This window comes from Carassius carassius, chromosome 37, assembly GCF_963082965.1.
Source record: "Carassius carassius chromosome 37, fCarCar2.1, whole genome shotgun sequence".
Taxonomy (NCBI): Eukaryota; Metazoa; Chordata; class Actinopteri; order Cypriniformes; family Cyprinidae; genus Carassius; species Carassius carassius.
In genome coordinates, this window is record NC_081791.1 from 17,064,914 (window position 1) to 17,085,373 (window position 20,460).

Genomic DNA, 20,460 nt, shown 5'->3' on the forward strand with positions numbered 1-20,460 from the left:
AAAGTGTGTTTATAATTTTATAGACTATGTAACTACATGATATCCATTTCAATAATTTTTGTAAAACACAAAAGAAAATATTTTGAAGAATATGGGTAACAGTTCCCCTATAACTTTCAACGTATGGTAAAAAAAAAAAAAAAGGCCAATGGGGACTAGAAACTTTTTGGTTACCAACATTTATTTATTTTTTTATAAATCTCTTTTGTGCTCACCAGAAGAAAAAAAAAAAATAAAAAAAAATAAGTCTGGAACAACTTGAATAAATTTTTTTGGGTAAACTATGCATTTAAATGTAAACATTTTATTTTAAATGGACTGGCATCAATATGCTAAAGAGATGCACCTAGATGCTTTACTGCTCTTACCTGCCACTGCCGCTGCTGCTGGTGCTGGTGCTGCTAACAGAGTCAGAGCTGGAGGAACGACTGCATGATCCTGGGCTACTGCAGGAGTGTGCTGGCCGCGCTGCTTGACTCTGCAGCCTCTGTGGTGATGGATTGTGTGTTTGCGAAGATGGTGAACGACTGCGGCTGTGGTGGTATTTCCTTTCTCCTCGTCTGCCTCTTTCTTCTCTGTATAAATCCCGATTGACCACACTGGCGAGTGTGAAAGTTTCACGGGCACGGGGCTCATAGCGAGTCTCGGTAGTCTCAAAATGAGTAGGGCTCCGGCTTCGTGAACCATAGTAGACAATGCCTCCCGGTGTCGAGCCGCCACTTCCTACTCCAGCAGTGCTGCTACTGCTTCCAGCAGCACTAGTAGTTCCTGCAACACTCCCTGCAACACCTACACTGGCCCCTGATGAGCCGCTTCCAATGCTGCCACTGGCAGAACTGGCACTCCCGCTAGCTCCATTGAGGGCCCGGTCCCTAGAGTCTCTGTAATAATCGGTTTCATAGTGACGTTGGCGATCGAAACTACTGCTGTTGCTGCTGCTACGCTCATGGTGTCCATAGGCACTGTGATCGTAAGACCGCTCCCGACCGTCTGCAGCCCTACATGACAAGGAAAGGGATTGAGGATGGTAAAGAAAAATGGAAAGAATGAAATGAATGTTATTTTCATCCCTGACAGGCATACGAGTCAAGTGACATGCACTGAAGAGTGATTTAATCAAAACATAGACTGCAAGTGCATGTTGGAAAGATGCTGTCTTAGACTGTCTTTTATTGTAGCATTCAATACAAATATTGATACCAGGTCAGGACAACTTGGACTTTATTTGTTTGTTTATTCATTTGGGATTTTGCTTTTGCAATTTATTCTTTTTGCATTTCAGAAATCAAAATGAATCCATACTGAAAACAAAGGGGAAGAAAATAATGCATGACAAACGTCATGCATGCTATGGTCAGTCACATTCCAAGTTACACAGGCTAAAGAAAAACAAAATCAGAGGAGATTACTTTACAATGGCAATTTACAATATTCTAGATAACTAAAATTAACTTAATTTACTTTATTGCATAAAACTACTGTTTTTGTTGTTCTTGTTGTCTTAGTGAGAAACTACAATTACAATTACATTACACTTAGAGAACACTAAAGACAATTAGATAGTTATTTTCTTCTGCATTACCATGAATATAATAAAGCAAATATTTCTTTTAATTAGAAATTCCAGACAACCTACTTCCCTTCTATGATAGAATGACATAACCGTGTATTACTGCATTATTTTGTGATCTAATTAACTAAACAGAATGAGGTTTCATGAATACAATTAAGTCATTCTCTAAGAATAAAATCAAAGCTACAGGTTATAAAAACTCATTATTTTGAAATAAAGGTCTTTTACAATAATATGCTTGAACATCATTAGGTTCTGGTCAGGTTGAAGAATAATTAATCAGAGTGATACTAAACCAGGTTTTTTTTATTTACTTATTTTTAAAGAGGAACAAAATAAATTCTAATGAAAAAGGAATGAGTAAAAGGGGAGGCAGGGACACCATGACACAATAAGCTGTATCCTAGCTTCACTTTAATAGCCATTTTGAAACACTTGAAGACTTTCAGTTTCAGTAGCCCTTTTCAAACTATTAAAATGTAACTGCAATCATTCCACAACTCTTTAGAAGTCAAGAACCTACATACATTTTTAAATCGATGAGGGAAAAAGAAGTAATATTTTTATATTTTAATACTGATGAGTTCTGAGAACACGTAACAGTTTTAAATCAGTCAATCAACCTGACGGTTTTTCAATATCTTACAATGATAAATCCTTGGGTATTTAAACGTATTATACAGATTGCAAATAAAAATCATTTAATTTACTTTTTTAAACCTGAATAGTCTTAAGTTTGCAACAGAATATATTAATAACCAATAGCCTAACCTATGAGAGGTAGTCTGCTAAAATAAAATTACCATGGTTAAGAATTGTTCTTAGGCACGACAAGCAGTGTACCTAAAGTCTATTTAATCTTGCAACAGAGCTACCGACAGTTATATTTATTATTAATAATGATAATAATCAAAATAAACTATTTCATGAGATGCACTTTCTCCACAATAAGAATTCGTCAGTCCTGACAGTGAGTGATAGTGAGCATGCTGCAACCAATCTGACCTAGTTAATTTAAAGAAGTTTGGTTTCAATTAGAAAAAGATGCTTTTGTTTCGTGAAGCCAGCTGTGTAACTTGACTGTGATCAACCTTCTCCTGTAATTTCCACAAGAACTGACAAACAGTGGTGGTGACACAATGCATCACAACACTCCACAGTTCATTTGCCATCTCCATTTTCATAGAGCTGTTATGCGTTTGGCTAGCTTTGCTGTATTCTTTAAAGTCATTTGAACCTTTTTTTCTTCTTAAGCGTCAAACAATATTCAAATTATTCACATAGGTAACGCAGAGAGGCAAAAAGCCAGGGAGTGTGAAAAAGAGTGAGAATCAGGAAAGGGACAGCAAAGGGAGGTAAAAATCTGCAAATGCCAACAAGCTACTAAAAACAGCCCGTTTAACAGCTACATCTGTTAGTGGGAGATGGAAAAAAAGACAGGGGATCAAACTAGGGGTTAGAGAACAGCTAAAATACACAGGGCAGAACATACCAACCTTTTCAGACAGCGGTAACCCGACCTACAATTCCAAATACAATTTAGGGAGACAGAACTTTGTGAGCAAAAAAAGGGGGTTAAAAATGTAGAATGTAAAAATGGTAAGAAAAAACAACAACGAAGTAATCCTTATCTTTCAGGATCCAATAATAGTTCGGCCAAAAAGAATCCATGAATATTAAAAAATAAGTCAATATCAATATGGGAAAAGCATATGGAGGTAAAATGTAAAAGGAGGTAGAATGTCCAACTCAGTTCAGTGCAAAAAAAATCCCCATCAGATCAAAAACAGGCTGAAGAAAGAAGTCCAAAAATGTAAATCCATAATGTTGATCTTCATACAGCATTACTTGTGTTCTTTATTTTCATTAGTCCTATGAAGCGAAATGTCTCTGTAGATTAAAAAAAAATTGAAAATGCCTCTGTCCTTTTAAATCCCTCTTCAGTGCATCAAAAAACTGATTCAGTTATTTGGAATCTTCTCACCACCTCCTTACAGCTGAAAACAGTTAATTTCTCTGATATCCCAACAGAACAAGGTACCAATGTCCTAATCACTGTGGATGATGATAATCCAAGTCAACTCTCAAAACATGGGCATTTGAATCAGTGTTTTACAAATCCCAGTGGAATCTTCATTGATGTTAGGAAAAAGACATCAATAATCCATTGGCACTGGAATAGTCCATTAGGAGAAACCGACTTTCTTCTTCATTGTAGTTTATCCATAATCTGCTGTAGTCCCCGATCCGTTATGGGGTTTTGTAATCCAGTGGCATTTTTTTCACATCCAAACTGAGATGTCTTTAGCCCCGCAATAGTAATACCTCCATGCTTTTTACTGTGTGGATCCAAAAATCAGTTCTTTCTTCAGTATATTAGACCAAATGCTACTTTTGATCCATTTTCTTTTCTTTGGCATTTAGGAAAAAAAGCAAAAATGAATTTAAATTGTCTATAAATAAATAAGGGATAAATAAAGGTATTTGCTCACTGCGTTTCTGTCACATTCTACCATGTTGATCAATGGCAGAAGTCTCCCATGTAACTAAAAGGCAAACCCTAACACCACAAATAATCCCGAAAAAAAAGAGAAAAGAAACCGTAGTGATAGAATATCCTTTGTCATTGGGTTGCATTAATCCAGTGTGATTAAAAATCCAGAGAATACCATCCAGAGCGCTCCAGATCATGGAATGGAAAGAACTGATTCCTAAACCACCCATTTCCATAATCCAATTACCAATCAATGGGTCTTAATTGATCAACACTGTAATCGTGTTACAATAACAGAGGAAAAACACATGATGTAACCCATTAATCCACCTTGGGCGGTAGAGTACTCCAGAAAAGGCCAATTCCAGGTAAGGCCACGGCCATGGATTTGCTCTCGCTTCCAGAAATCCCGGTATATTTTGATATCCAAAACATGCCCTGGATTCTCTTCGCAGCGATATCCAACTCTGAGAGAATCCCCATGCAGAGGCACGTTAATCTCTCTACACAATGATAATGAATTTCGGTGCATGTTTTCACCATGATTTGATAAACTTTAAAACTGGTTTACTTTACATGGTGAGTGATGACAGACCTCAACCATCAAAGTGTGATGCCCCAATTAATACCCTCCAGTGTGTTCTCTTAATTTCCCTCATGTCACCCGCCCCAAAACAATAAATTAGCCCAATTAATGACGGAAATAACTGGGAGGGAGAGATGAGTTACAAGAAACGAATGCTCCCCCTGCCTTCAGAAAAACTATGTCCACTTACCCGTCTAGTCTGCGTTCAAAGCGTCCCTCTCTGCTGTGGAGTGACACAGGGGGCACATACACAGGGCCCCCCGCCCCCCTTGTGAACCCTGAAACATCCCGCCCACGTGTGGCTATGGACAGGCTATCATCCAGGCCTCGAGCTGCACTGGGAATAGTTCCTGGCTCATTGTAATCAGTGCGTAGGTCTCTGTCTCCCATCTTGTTGAGAGAATTATGAGCTTTCTGAGCACTCTTAATGTCCACAAAATCCACAAAAGCTGCCACTCCACCCTCCGATCCTCGTTTTGGGAGCACCTTGACACTCTCCACACGTCCATACCTAAAAAAGCAAAAAATAGCAGAAAAGGTATTTCATTGTATCCAACACAAATGCATTGCATTGAATGATACTTGCAATCAATTATGCTAATATGAATAACCATCATACATATTGCCAATACGCAAAGGGCAGATTAGATGGTGAAAAAGCCTTAGTGAACACAAACCTTCATGCCAGTCATTTGTGCAATATGTAAATAAGGCTATTCAAATAAAAACAGCCTGCCTTCTGCATCATCATCACACAAAAAAGTACCACTGTATGAGTAGCATCAACCATATGCCACTATTATCTCTTTTAATTTGAATACATCCAATAATTATGACAGAAAAACAAATATCAGATTTTGATGGCACCACAGAATTGCAAAACAGCATCTTGCTGCACACAATATGTATACGCGAATGCCAGAATTCAGTCAAATTTCATAATGCTGTCAAATCATTCAGGCTTCAAACGTCATTATGATGTTTTGATCTGCTCTATTTACATCTTCTTGACATGTTTAATAAATGTATTTTTTTTTACTGTACAATTCTTGAAATATGGTGCTTGTAAAAGCCTTGTGTGGTATACTTAATGTCCTGTCAATCATCAAACAAATAAACAAAACATATGTAAACAGATGACAGGTGCACATGGGGGGTAAAACAACACTTGGTAAGCAAAATATTAAAATGTGTAATAAGCAATTTAGGCATTCAAATGGGTGCTCTAGGTGAGCAGCTGTCTGACACATCAGTTCTCACACTCACTTACACAAACTACGTCGCCATTTTACAAACCTATTCACACACTGCTTATTCATTCCCGCGTCCCCCGTTTTCAATAATACCTCTGCCGCACTGACCTGAGCTCTGACAGACACGGTTCGGGGTGCATAAATATGTTCCATTTATTATATAAACGTATATATCTGTATTTGTTTCCTGTATACAACAGAAAACTTATTCTCCTTTAATATTCCGTCACAGTTGAGCATGAGCGTGTCTGAATTTAGTTCCCATTCAAGGGGCCACCGTTATTACCACAATTCAAATTTAAATAGACAGGCGTGTGCACAAAAGCCTGCCGTTGAGACAACAAAGCGGTTTGTCTAAAATGAATAAATTATTTACTCAACTCTTATATGTTGGTTCTCTCATACTAGTGCCTGCCTCCCTGTGTGCTCGACTCACAAAGTAATTAATATCTTGCCATGCATTGTTATGATTTATAGCCTAAACATCTCCAACACAATACAGGTTACGTTATTTAAAACCAAACAAAAACATTATGAGGAGTTCGATCACACGTGCATTTTCAAAAATTAACGTTACGTCTATGTGTTTTGGTTGTATTTGTACACTCACGTGACTGACAGACAATATGCATACGTGTAGGTAATGGATGTGGCCAATAAACTCGTTATACAGCTTTTAGTCAAGTCAATTATATATGTATAGCGCTTTTTACACTAACTTGCATTGTTTTAAGAGTATTTACAGAAAAATGACGTTAATGTTTACACTATTACAATACTTTCGTCGCATAGAGTTGGGCCATAAGATAGTTAACATTTTGCGACGATATAATCAATCATGTGGTTTACACTTGCGACGTAACGTTAGTTTCGCTTTACGTGACCTATTGTATGTATGCAGATAAAGCTGGGTATATTTAAATAATCAATCTTTTATAGAAGTGTATGCGATAATTTATGTTTTGGGACGATATAAACAATCAAGCAACCGACTTTAAAGTCAGATTTCTGGGTGTAATACACGATATTGCGATGTCACTACTGAGGGAGCAATCTCACCTCGCTGTTTCAGATAGACAAATTTGCACTATTTAGTTCCAACAAAATTCTAATAGATCACCTCGCATCAACGGAATACATACAGGTGAGAAATGGACATTAAACCCCTCGGGTATGTGGGTGGTTTTGAACGCTAGATGTTTTTTGTTTTGTTTTGTTTTTAACACAGAATATCATGCCTTAGTGCCATATACTAAACAAAACAGCCCATGTATGCACCTCACAGCCAAACACAAACTTCTGTCTGACAACTTAAAGTAAACGTCCTATTGGTGATGTACTAGGAACTGTCGCCACATGTTCATAAACTGAAATAAATTATACTTTACAGGCTGGTCCTGAACCTTTTCAAGCAGAAACTTGTCTTGAAAGTATGCCCACACTGCTATTGTTTGACTTCTAGATGCAGCCACTGACGGTCTCCGCTCGCCTGACATCCATGACATCTGAGCCAAGTTCAAAACAACACCCACTGTAATGCTTTAAGCAGTACATACAGCATTTAGCCCATTCAGCTCACTCGCAGTATTTTTTTCAACCACCAAGCAACAAGCGTTACTGCCTTTCAGTAGTAGAGACACCTGGGTGGTAAATGAAAGCAAGTTGAAGCCAACAGTAATACAGCTAACGTTAACAGTTAGAGGTAACGATAACGCGCTTGAATGCGACCTTCCGTGCTAATTAGCAACCTAGCGACGACTGCGACTCTCAAAAAATAACTCACTAGCCAGCGTATGTTAAATGACCCAAAACAAGCCAGCTCAGTAGCAGCGTTGCTGCCAAAGTTATGGCACACGTTTAAGGTACCGTATTTAACCGGTGCGCTGCTAATGTTTTCCCCCCAAAAACTTGAAGGAAGCACATTGCTGGATGTTGTCTTGCTCTCAGCATATCGTCACTTACCGCTTGAAGTGCTCGATAATTTTGTCCTCTCGTACATTTTCTGGTAAATTCCCCACCCATAAATGTCTGGTTTCCCGGACCATACTGCGCTCTGGTGTCCCCCGACCATACAGAAGATTTTATGAGTTAAATCCGGCTGAACGTGTGTTGCCGTGTGCGAGGAGTTCCTTTCATGGGACCCGCTCGCATTTGAAAGCTGTGTTGACTACGAGAGCCTGAACCTCGCTGTCGAGGAGCGCGCTCTGGTTCATGACGAGATCGCGCATATGCAATGAGCACTCGGAATACCACATGGATCAAATCATCGGACATGACATTTTATTGTAAATCATTTCTAATTGTTAAAATGGGCACAAACGTTGGATTCATGCCCCGGTTTAGATTGCAAGGTAACAGTCAGACTTGGTTGACTTTGCTTTAGTATGACATTTTACAGCCTGTTTGTAGAAGAACATGACTAAAAATGAAGGTTAATCATGGGGTGTAAAATGTATGAGACGTGTGGTTTACCGCAAACTCTTTATTCATGAGTCAGTGGCAGGACGGTGTTGACAGTATTAGCTTCAGTACTGCTGCTTTGTATATGTTTGCACATCCATTTGTTTTCCCCAAATCCAGATGGGAACAGTCTATTTTATATACGACTCACAAGTCAAAACAAAAGACATGACGAGATCCTCTTTTCTCGGGAACTAGTTAATTTAATGCAGACATGATTTAGTCAACCCTCTAATAATAGTTCCGTACGTCTGTAATTGTGGGAGAGATTAGTAATCGGACCTCTCCCAGTCTTAACCACAACAAGAACGAATGTACCGGTAAGCTTAAAAATTAACGACAATACAGATCAGCTGTCCAAAATATAAATAAATGCAACGCTTAATCACTAGCTTATTGTGGCAATCAAATGCTGTCTTGGAACACCCAAGATGATGCCCTATCGTGTAACATTTCCTTATTAAAAAAAAAAACATTTGTCTGTTTTCCAACTATGCACGAGGCGGATGATGTGGTCTACGCATGCGCCAGAATGCGGCAGCGCAGGGACTGCAATGGATGAATCGCGCGTGCGCTTTTCACGCCCACATAGAGTTTTGACAAAGAGCGATCACCAACACTCAGAGTGGCAGAGATTTCTGTAACCTGTACTGAGGTGCAGCTGGTTCTCAAGCTGGAGCTTGAGCAAACCCCATAATCTTCAGATGCAGTTTTGAGTTTTTACTGGAATTGCACGGACTTTCTGGATCTGTCTAAATTCTTGATATTTTTGGACTAGAATTAATAAACTGTAATTCTTTTACAGTTCTTTTGGGATTGGTTGCACGTTGGATGTACAAAAACGCACTTTAGGCCTAAACGATATTGTATGTTGCACAATAAAAAGAATCCACTGGATACTTGGACAACAAATGGTATTTTTCTTGCTCCTAAACACAAGACGGTGTGGCAAACTTCTAAGGTCGTGAAGACATTTATTGCTTTACTAAATTGATTAGAATAATTGTAAATGTATTTATTCGACAGAGGAAAGGACGGGATTGTAAACAAAAAAGCGACAGGATGTGGAATGCGTCTGAGAGAAATGTTTTGTCCTTGTTTGAGCGCTTTAAAACGTCCTGAAACAGCCTCACCGTGGAGAATTAAAACACGTATAGATTATTGCATACCAGAGTGCTTTACGCAACACAAACAGATCACACATTCGATGTTCTGGAATGTTCGGTTGTTAATTTTTGGCGCCAGTTATCGAAAGAATGTTCCGTGGATATGACGCCATTTTGAGCATAACCTACTGTAGACAGAAGCCAGCACAACAAAATAAATGACAGCGCCACGGCCATTTTGTTTCCAGTGGTGCTATTTTGGGCTTACATTCAGTTGAATTTCTTCCAAGGAATTGACACAACTAAATTGTTACAGAGCTCAAAAATTTTAAAAGACAAGACGCAATTATGTCACGTTAGTGAATTTAATTGCTACATTTAACTGTTTTTGTTGTGTTAGCAGTGAGCTGTCTTTATTATAATGCCTGGGTGACTGGTCAAATTTGTTACTGTTCCTATCCAAGCCACAGATAATCAAAATGAATATTGCCTGCTATGAGTAATTCACCATATACATACAGATATTGAAAAGCTATATTTATTATTATGGTAGGCATTCAAATGTTTGTTTTCATTCAGTATTAAAATGATCTCTCACATATCTCTTTAATACTTAAATGTACTTTTTTTCAGACAAACCACATACCCTCATAGGATTGTGTTTACAACCTAGATTGTATTTTGCAGATGTGTGTGTGTGTGTGTGTGTATATATATATATATATATATAAATTATTATTATTATTATTTTTTTTTCATCAAAGCCTAGTCCAGTTTCCTTTCCAAATTCCTTAGTTCTTCCCGATTTCCAGGTCTTTTTAAAGGGCCTTTAGGCATGTAGGTGACTTGCTGTGGAAATACAGTATGTTATTATATTTTATGCACAGAATCTTATATACTGAATGCCTTGGGGATCAGATGAAGAGATAAGCAAATGCAATCAATTATTTGTTCAAACCTGGTATATGGCTTCCAAAATGTCTTGAGATGTAAAGAGGCATGCAGCTTCACCAGTGAAGCAGATTAGAACATGGAGCACATCTGACCAGCTGCCCACTGTAATCAGTAACACAAAAAGCCCACCCAATCGCACAACAACTGTATTGAGAATCTGCTGGCCGGGTGGATGATGTTGATCCCCTGAAACATTGATTATATATACTCATGATTAGACTCAAATGATGGCAATTTTGCAATGAAATTCCGGTGAATAGAACTGTACTATTATAACCATTGGATTTTGCCAATTGGTTGTCTTACCATTCATGTACACAACCAGCAGAGTGTAGCAGATTGTGAGTGGGGTCCAAAATCTCAGAGCCTCGGTGGTTGATAGAAAGTGTTGGTTAATGTTTGATATAGCAGCAAATCCAGATACACTAAAAGTTATAATTAGGGCACTGCAGAGCCAGGTTAATATAGAACTGCCAGTGGTTAATAGTCCAATGCAAAGTCCACAATAGCGCTGTGTACTATGTATTGAATACATTGTATTCACATGTCGCCATACTCTGCTGCACCGGCTTGCCAAGAACCAGCTCAGCCCAACTGCAAGAAGGAGGCTTAGCCAGCCCTGCGGTGCCCCCTCATGGAGGAAATTAAGGCTGCAGGTTAATGCGCAGCCCAAGGAGAACTGGCACTGGACAAGCAGCAGTAACAATGGGTCATTTATTGAGTCCTAAACAAAAAGAAACAGAACATTTGATCTAAAATTATATCAAGTTGTCATGCACCAATGTATTAAATGTCACAAATGAATGATGCTCATACTGATCCTCCTGTGATCCTTGCTGAAATGGCTCTAAGAGAGAACTCTAGCACTACCAGTGATGCAACGCGAGACCCCACAACTGAAAGAACCACTGTTAGGACCCAGAACTGAATTTTCTCTGTTAGTCCACCATTCAGTCTGTTCCGTCGTTTAATGTCTGTTTCAGGATCTGCGATACTTGAAAGAACAGACAAGTGAAATCTACAAAAGCATCAACATATCTTATTTAAATATTATCTAGATTATATCAAATATTATAATATAATCTTCAGTTATACAGCATGGGTTAAATAACATAGCACATATACATTTTACCTCTGTGCCTCAACAAACAAGTACGTTTTTAAAAGGTTACGAAGAACCCAGATTCCACAAGCACCCACAAGCCCTGTGATTAACATAAAACACAAGATTTTTGTATATACACATACATATATATATATATATATACATACAATTTCACAATACAGGGCACGATTATACCAAAAGATCAATCTATATTTATGATAAATAATCTATTGTTATAAAAATTGTAGCAGTAAATTGTCCCCTTTATTATTGAACATTTGTGATAGAATGTTCATTTCATAACTCACCTTGTAAAACACTGTGTAAAGGAGTAGCACTTGGTGTTAGCCAAGTAGGAACACTTGGCAGAAAGCGAGAAATGAATGACAACATGCCTATGTAAGTGAGAAACTGTTTAATGTTTTGTTTACATAGATACTAGTCAAACTGGCCACACACACACACACACACACACAACTAAATCTTAACGAATCAAAATCATTAATATTACTGACCTTATTTTGTTATTTTCAGTTGCGTTGTTTGTGAACCTCGCTCAGGTATAGCCTTTATCAAGTGCAGATATGAGTGTTGGAGATTTGGTAGCATAGTCTCAAAGGTCACTTAGGCCTTGATCAGTTTTTAATACTGTATGATTTGTTTCTCCATCCACAAAGTTTTAATATATTAATGTATTTCCATAATTATTTCTGAGGCCTGTTCCTGATTCAAAATTAAAAAAACCTACAACATTATATTTCTGCCCTTTGCTTGGGATTATTTTCACTTCCGTTAACTGATATCATGTGTACTTTCCAGAGATTTTACGAGGGGACTTGAACTTTACACTGCATTCAAGAGCTTTGAACAGTCAACAATTCCCACCCATCCAGAGTAGAACATTAATATTACATTTTGTTGCCCAGCAATGTACAATGTACTTTATGAGGCAACATAGAAACATATATGGGATTAAATAGTTCATAATAATTATTTAAATTAGGAAATTTTAATAGTTTTTTTTTTTTTAGACTAGAAAACAAACACACTCCATTTTAATCTTTCATATTGTGAACCGTATCGCAATAGGACAATCACACATTATTTTGTGATAGTGTTCCTCAAATGCAGCATCCTCTTCTGCACTGAAGTGATTCTTCCAGTCACCAACATCACCTATAAAACAAATAAATATAAATTCTGAAAAAGAATAGAACAAATCCAATTTAAATGGTTCATTACAATAACAATTTCTAAAATAAAATAATAAAAATAAATAAATAAAAATCACCTTTTCTCATGAACTCTGAGGCTGTGCGATCAAAGATTGTATCGGATATAGTTGAGTAGTTTGCCATGGGGTTTTCTCGCATAGCTGAAAATGCTGTCATTTGCACAATATGCTCTATTGTACTTTTTGATAACTGACGCTTGAGGAATTGAGCAATGCGGGTTACTTCACGAACAGGGTCCTGAAATAAATGATACAAATACTCACACTTAGTCTCAAGTACTCAGAATTTTCATAGGCTCAAAAAGTTAAAGCTATAGTTCACCCAGAAATTAAAATTTGCTGAAAACTGATATCATTCAAGATCTAGATAAAATAAAATGTTGCATTATATCATTTATCACTTATGAATCATAATGGGAATATAAACAGCTGATAAAAAAACACAATAATCCATAAATAATACACACGACTCCAGTCCATCAATGAACATAAAAAGCTCAATGTTTTTAAGAAACAAATCCATCAATTAATTTTACTTTTAAACAGTTGCTTCTGGCCAAAACACGAAATCATAATAATAACACCTCTTGTAAAAAATTATTTTTTTTGGCTACTTTCTTAATAAGAAAAAATATGTAATAAAAAATGTGTTTTGCATTAAGCTGATTGACCTCTTTCATGTCTTCATATAATACGTAAAGGATTTCCTTGTTATGTCTTTCCCTCCAGTATCCTTTAACATGGTCATACCAGGATCCCCAACCCACTGAAAAAAATTCAGTCATTATGAGATTCATTTAAGATATCAAAATTAAGCGTATTCCCATTTTACACAAAACAAGGCAATTGCTGTAGTGAACAGTCTAACTGCAGAATCCATGACTTACATTGCCCTTTCATGAACTTCTCCAGATATTGTGGCCAAGGGCCAGGCTCTGGCTGGTAAAGATTCATGCGGTCAAAGTGGTAATATGAAACCACAGTGTCCTTCGGATTACGGGCCATATATATAACCTATGGTAAAATAAAGGTGGGTTTAGCATTCACATAATATTGTATTTTTCAATACAGCCTATTAAATCTAACCTTCTAACCTTGCAACCAGCATCCCAAAAAGAACGAGGCACAAGTTGGATGGGAAGATGGGTTTTAATAACACGAGGGGGATCCATAACCTCCAGCTTAGTTATACCTATAACATTAGAGTTTCATTTATTTTTTTGATGCATATGATATATATATATATTATAATATATTATATAAGTACAGACCAAAAGTTTGGAAACATTACTATTTTTTATGTTTTTGAAAGAAGTTTCTTCTGCTCATCAAGCCTGCATTTATTTGATCAAAAATACAGAAAAAAAACAGTAATATTGTGAAATATTATTACAACTTAAAATAATAGTTTTCTATTTGAATATACTTTAAAAAAAATAATTTATTCCTGTGATGCAAAGCTGAATTTTCAGCATCATTACTCCAGCCTTCAGTGTCACATGTAACATCCAGTCTATCACATGATCATTTAGAAATCATTCTAATATTCTGATTTATTATGAGTGTTGGAAACAGTTCTGCTGTCTAATATATTTGATGAATAAAAGGTTAAAAAGAACTGCATTTATTCAAAATAAAAAGAAAATTCTAATAATATATATTCTAATAATATATTTTCTTTACTATCACCTTTTATCAATTTAACACATCCTTGCTGAATAAAAGTATTGATTTTATTTAAAAAGAAGAAAGAAAAAAATACTGACCCCAAATTACTGACCAGTAGTGTATATTGTTATTACAAAACATAGCTTCTTTTTTTTTTTTTTTTTTTTTACTTTTTATTCATCAAAGTATCATAAAAAAAAATCACATGTTCTGAAAAAATATTAAGCAGCAGAACTGTTTCCAACTTTGATAATGAATCATCATATTAGAATAATTTCTAAAGGATCATGTGATAATGATCCTAAAAATCCAGCTTTGCATCACAGAAATAAATGATAATTGAAAGTATAATAAATGTAAAAACAATTATTTTAAATTGTAATAATATATCACAATATTACATTTTTTTTCTGTATTTTTGATCAAATAAATGTAGGCTTGATGAGCAGAAGAAACTTCTTTCAAAAACATTAAAAATAGTAATGTTTCCAAACTTTTGGTCTGTACTATATATATATATATATATATATATATATATATATATATATATATATATAGTACAGACCAAAAGTTTGGAAACATTGCTATTTTTAATTTTTAACATACCAGAACTTGAACCGTCAGTAGCAGTCATCTCTAAGAATGGCATGCGCACCTGAGTGGGTGCACGTTTGCACTTTTCAACATCTCCTTCATTCAGGATGCTATCCACTACTTCCTGTATCCACGTAGTTCCTTTTACAGACAAGATGATTTCATTATTCAAATTGCATTGTGTTGTTTTCATCATTTGTCAGTCTTTTGTACTCTACCTGCTTTAGGATACGTGGCAATGAGTAGATCCTCATTTGACGCCTGGAAGGTCTCCACTCTTGCCCAGTACTTCACCACTCGCTCTGGTAATGGGATACCCTCAATCTGACTCAGCCTTTCGCGGGTTGTCCCATCCATATTGTCCTTAAAAATAAGATGTGATTAAGCATATAACCATTTTAATAACTTTTCACCAAAACGTTTTTATGTAAGACTTTTTCCTGTGTCTAATCGTTTCATCTCTCGCTAGGACGTTTATTATTATGCATGAATTATGTATGTGTTAATTTTGCTATGTTTTTAACGATTTAGTAGTATACTAGCCTACAAAACGAAACAATTAAGCTGTTTTAGGAGAAAATAAGCCGTTTTTCTATTTTTATACCTGTTGAACGTTGGACTGAAGCAGACGGTGTAATGTGCGTTTTGTTGTTGCTCAACTGTAGGGTACTGGTTTGGGCACATTCTGATTTGTAACGAAATGCGCAGTGGCAGACTGCGCGGCTCTATCCTCCCTGCAGCAGGTGGCGCTACTGTGTAACACTTTGGTTCACTGAACGGCTCTCTGACGCTGTAGAGGGAAAATGTGCGTTAGCGTGTGGACTGAGGGAAGCCCTAGTTAGCCAAGAGTGGAAAACATGGATGATGAGGAGGTCGCCGAGAGTTGGGAAGAGGCCGCCGATAGTGGGGTAAATGTGCGATAGCTGCGCGTTCATTCTTGCTTCCACAAACAGTCTTTTCAATGTAGACAGCCTCGCGTGCAGCTTTAGGCTGATTCACTCCACCGGCCTCATGCTAGCGCGCTAGTCACGCCTGTGTATTTAGAGTTGGGCGGTAGGCCGCCGTTAAAGGGAAACTGATCCCAAATCAGATGTTGTGGGATATTCCGTATTTTAAACCAGTGGGTAAAGTAGAGGCGATTTTGAAAATGGAACTCGGTGAAACGACATGTCTGTGTGTGACGTAAACAATCTGTGTTCTAAGCAAATGACGTAACGTAATGAAATGAAACTGCCTGCTAACTAATGCTAGTGAACTTAGCCGGGGCAACTTCTGAAGAATAAAAAGGGGCAAATCTTTCTTTGCCACCGCGTAAGAAACCAAAGATGGCTGCCGAATGGACTGAGACCTGTTGGGTGTCGTAGAGAAGGGACTGTGTCTTTTTGATATGTGTATAATTTTATGAGTTGATTTTATGCGGAAATACAATTTCAAAGCAGCGGAGTATCGAGGTAAGATAGTCTCCATTCAGACAGTCAACGGTTTATCTCAGAAAACTCGGTTCTTGTAACTTTCTGATAGTTTTAACTTACAGATGTGTTGATCTTGTGAGCGAGACTATTATTTTGTAGATGCATTTTAAAGAATTGTCAACTCAATTAAAATAAGAAAAAGCTGTCGTTTAGTCGAAATACTGACCTTTTTTCGTCGTCGAAATGGATGATGAGTCAAACTCCCAGTCTCTCCGTTTCGCTTTCATTGCTTTTTTTCCCTCTCCAGTAGAACAAGAGTTGATCTGTGATTATCATTCTGCCCCACAGTTCCGGTTGTTTTCCATAGAAAAACGTAATTCATTCTTTCACTGCAAAATAAGAATGAGTGAATTACAGAATATGTAATTCATTTAGTATTTCATTTGGCGTTTCTTTACTCTCAATTATTACCATATATATAGTGACAGAGCGCGCGCGAGTGAGAGCGTGCAATATGTTATATCATTTATCATGGCTACTCTTTTAAAACGTGAGACTTTTTAAAGGTTTCTGTCAGTATTTGTCTGGCAGCAACGTAAACACCCCAGCCATTAGGTTCTGTAAACACATCTTTCCCTACTTTTGAACGTTTCCCTCAAGTCTCTGTTTAGAAAAGCCTTATATTGTCTATCTACACAAGCAGCACTCTGTAATTTGGCCCTGTCATTAAATTAGCCTCTGCACTAAGGATATATAAATAACTTTGTGAAATTGAAAACTTGCTGCTGGTTCAGAGGCCCCTCCTTGAAGCGGCCTGTCCGTGCTGTTTTATAACATTAATACATGCTATATTCTTCCGGTAGAAGTGTTAATTTTATGTGTTTGACTTAGGAAATGGAAAGAAGACTAGAAGAAAAGCTTCGAATTAGTCAGAAAGAAAGGTATGTCTGGTCATCCTTGAGCCCATATTTTGCTCTGTGTTGCTTGTTTTACTCTAATCATTTTTGGAATGCTCTTCCAGACTTTCAAGTGGCAGTCCGAGCCGTTCTCCAATGAGGACAGCGATCGTAATCCAGGACGACTCCCTCCCCGCGGCACCCCCACCTCAGATCCGTATTTTAAAGCGACCCTCCAGTAATGGATCTTTAGGATCTTCTGTGACGCAGACTCGACCCTCCCCACAAGTAAAGTCCTTAGCTCAGCGAGAGGCAGAATACGCAGAGGCCAGGAAGAGAATCCTTGGCAGTGCTACTCCTGATGACACACCACAGGAGAGACCCAATTCAGACCGGTAAAACACTGACACGCTCATTAGAGCAACACTCTCATGGTTCTGGAAGCCAAAACTGATATTTTTAAAGATAATGAATAAACTTTTCCATACATTCTAATCATTAGCTCTGAGACTGAGCTACATAAGCTTCTGTAGAAGACCTTAAGTGAGCATCATAATAGCGGAGTCAGCAACTGGATAATGGGAAGATCCTTGATGTAATGTTTATTACTACTATAGCATACTACTAAAATTTATCAAAAGTGACCGTAAAGTTTTTTCATTGTATCAAAAGATTTCTATTTCAAATAAAGATGAAAATCTATTGTTTTGTAGGATGCTTTAGTTTATACTGTGCTACCTTTCTAGTGAAAATAAGTTCAGGGTTTAAAAAGCTTATATCTTGACCTTGCATTTTCTTCCCCAGTCCATGTCTCGTGTTTTTCCAAGCAAAACATGTTCTGTGTGACTAGCCCCTTATTTATTTTTAAAGGGGACATTGGATGCTCATTTTCCACCTGGTATTCATGAAATGTCTTCAACATATGTTGCTCAAAAGTCCTCAATGGTTGTTTAAAACACCCTTTTTACCTTATCCAAAACAGCTATGGTCATAATGACCTGTTTCGGTGCAAGTCTCATTAAATGATAATGAGCTACTGCTCACCCTGCCCATCTCTTCCTTTTTTGTGTATTTGGTGGCACTTTACAGTTGAAAATTGAGACTGTAGGTTTTTTGGGGATTAAAAAAAAAAAAGTAGTGAATGGATTTTTATCATTGTAGGGTGGTTGTGTCCACTCAGCAAGACATTTATATGCAAACACCATGTAAAAGTGAATTTTGCATCTGATGTCCCCATAAAAAAAATGTAGAAATCTCTGGAGACTTCCAGAACCAAGGCTGAAGCCATTTTGTTATTTATGAATGGCTGCTTTAAAATATTATGTTAAAATGCTTACTATATCTTAGATCGTAAATTTGACATATTGTCTATCCTCAATCAGATCCCCACGTGGAAGCAGCCATACACTTTCAGAGGAAAACAGAACAGGAAACCATGTGGTTCGACAGCCAGCAGGTCCAGATGGTACACAAGGTTTTCACCACCAGCGCAGATAGGAATGGCCGCCTTTCCTGGGAGAAGGGGAGAGGTGATAGTGCGTCTCCCAGAACACTGTTGAAATTCAGATCATTTTTATCAATATTTAGGATGTGGGATGTTTTTCAAATAAGTATAAAACCCTCTCGAATCCAGCACGGCATGTGTGGAATATAACAGGGGAAAGAGACATGATCTCGAGGAGCGGATGGGGAATATTCCTCGCTTTTACACTGTGATGAGGACCTCGCTTCCGGACACTGCTCACTGTGATGTCCAGCCCCCAGCCCTCAAAATCAAAATCGAGAGAAAAGAAACCAAACTGCAGAACTATTGTCCCTTCCTCACGTAACTCAGCCGTCACTGGCAGCCAGCCTGTGCTGTCAAGCCCTCTGAAGAGACATTTGAAACAGAAGATAACAAGTGCTGGACATGCTAGAACTGATGAAGGGATGGTATGAGGCACCAGCTTCCTTCAGCAATAATTCTAGAAATATCACTAATTATTCAGAGCTCCCTTCCACAATTTTCTCTAAAGCCTTTGTATTGCTTGTATTTGTCTTTTGTTTTAATTTTGGTTGTTACTGGCTCAGTCTGCTAATCGCCATATGTTTTTAAATGGGAAAGAAACAGTGAGGGTATGTTTGTGGAAACTCAAGCTGACTTTAAGTTCTTTATTGTTTACGGTTATCTCTCTCGCTCTTTTTTTTCTTAATGTTGTTTTACTCATAGTTCTTCCTCTGACTGTCCTGACTTCTACATAAAGTAAAAAGAATAAAAACAAGAACTAGTAGAGAATTAAATGAGTGCGGCAAATTTATATGCCTTTTATATGATTAAAAAAGGTTATTTTCAGACCAGTGCATTTCAAGTAAAATCCAATGGAAAGATGACTTGTGTTAAATATTTGTTGTGCTGGGAAGAACCGAGGGGAGGGGGGAATGATCTAGGTGGCTCCCTCGCCTTATTTCTTTATCAAATCTGCTGTTGGCCATTTTCTTTTCTTTTTTACTTATGTAGAAACTCCAGTTGTTGTGAGGAAATCTGAGCGAATGAATGAAGTTGTGTATCAGTGGAGATGTTTTTAACTGAATGATGGTGCAATGTAAAAAGCTTACATGAAGTATTGCTTCAAGATCTTTGAAAAACACATCTATGACTGGATTGCAGAATGTCCTATAAGAGATTATTTAACGTTTATTAATACCTAAGAGAAAAGGAAAAAGTGTGTTGCACCAGTGGCTTAACAACACAACTTTAATGGAGTGTTAAGTTGACCTGGTTGCTTTGGCTCTTGCAATACAGTGTCTATACATGAAGAGCCATATTACCTTTCTTGACTGTAACTCCGTTTTTTTTCTTCCTAAACCTCCCTTTCCTGTACTATCCATGAGTGATATCTCTGCCTCCTGCAGTTTATGGAAATACCCTTTAATCTGATATGTCATTGTTCACCCACTGTGCTGTAACAAATCAGGCCAGACGGGTTTGTCATGGCCTGCCTGAGAACACAGAAATCTGCCTGTAAATACTTTTCAAAATGCCCATTTAATAAAGACTTTTCAAATAAAAAGATCATTTGGAGATTATTATTTTTATTTAAATGGAGGAATTTTTACTTTTGCCTCTAATGGCATCCAACATTTTG

General features: G+C 37.3%; 4 protein-coding genes across 6 annotated transcripts in view; 1 reads left to right on the forward strand and 3 right to left on the reverse strand.

The window, feature by feature from the left end:
• LOC132118191 (msx2-interacting protein-like) overlaps positions 1–8,117 on the reverse strand; it is a 28,801-nt gene extending 20,684 nt beyond the window's left edge. The window contains exons 1-3 of the mRNA XM_059527847.1: positions 7,869–8,117; positions 4,844–5,164; positions 369–998 (exon numbers count right to left, since the gene is read on the reverse strand). Of these exons, the coding sequence (XP_059383830.1) occupies positions 369–998; positions 4,844–5,164; positions 7,869–7,951 (1,034 nt within the window). The 5' untranslated portion in view covers positions 7,952–8,117. The remainder of the gene's footprint in view (positions 1–368; positions 999–4,843; positions 5,165–7,868) is intronic.
• A 2,094-nt stretch (positions 8,118–10,211) lies between these two features.
• On the reverse strand, positions 10,212–12,184 carry tmem82 (transmembrane protein 82). The gene is made up of 7 exons (XM_059527848.1): positions 12,047–12,184; positions 11,840–11,926; positions 11,559–11,631; positions 11,243–11,420; positions 10,733–11,150; positions 10,431–10,612; positions 10,212–10,321 (listed from the first exon to the last, which is right to left on the reverse strand). The coding sequence occupies exons 2-7, from the start codon at positions 11,922–11,924 to the stop codon at positions 10,238–10,240; spliced, it is 1,020 nt and encodes a 339-aa protein (XP_059383831.1). The 5' UTR covers positions 11,925–11,926; positions 12,047–12,184; the 3' UTR covers positions 10,212–10,237.
• Positions 12,185–12,235: 51 nt separating this feature from the next.
• Positions 12,236–15,414, reverse strand: sult1st5 (sulfotransferase family 1, cytosolic sulfotransferase 5). The gene is made up of 7 exons (XM_059527849.1): positions 15,246–15,414; positions 15,040–15,168; positions 13,860–13,957; positions 13,653–13,779; positions 13,437–13,531; positions 12,823–13,003; positions 12,236–12,707 (listed from the first exon to the last, which is right to left on the reverse strand). Exons 1-7 carry the CDS (start codon positions 15,382–15,384, stop codon positions 12,595–12,597), a joined length of 882 nt encoding a protein of 293 aa, XP_059383832.1. The 5' UTR covers positions 15,385–15,414; the 3' UTR covers positions 12,236–12,594.
• Positions 15,415–15,759: 345 nt separating this feature from the next.
• Positions 15,760–20,385, forward strand: szrd1 (SUZ RNA binding domain containing 1). Of its 3 annotated transcripts, none has more exons than XM_059527850.1 (4): positions 15,760–15,941; positions 17,331–17,380; positions 17,461–17,730; positions 18,718–20,385. In XM_059527850.1, exons 1-4 carry the CDS (start codon positions 15,885–15,887, stop codon positions 18,830–18,832), a joined length of 492 nt encoding a protein of 163 aa, XP_059383833.1. In that variant the 5' UTR covers positions 15,760–15,884; the 3' UTR covers positions 18,833–20,385. The 3 variants fall into 3 exon arrangements, with proteins under 3 accessions (XP_059383833.1, XP_059383834.1, XP_059383835.1); XM_059527851.1 differs by having other exon boundaries at positions 15,767–15,935; XM_059527852.1 differs by lacking the exon at positions 15,760–15,941 and adding an exon at positions 15,992–16,478.
• Positions 20,386–20,460: the final 75 nt, after the last annotated feature.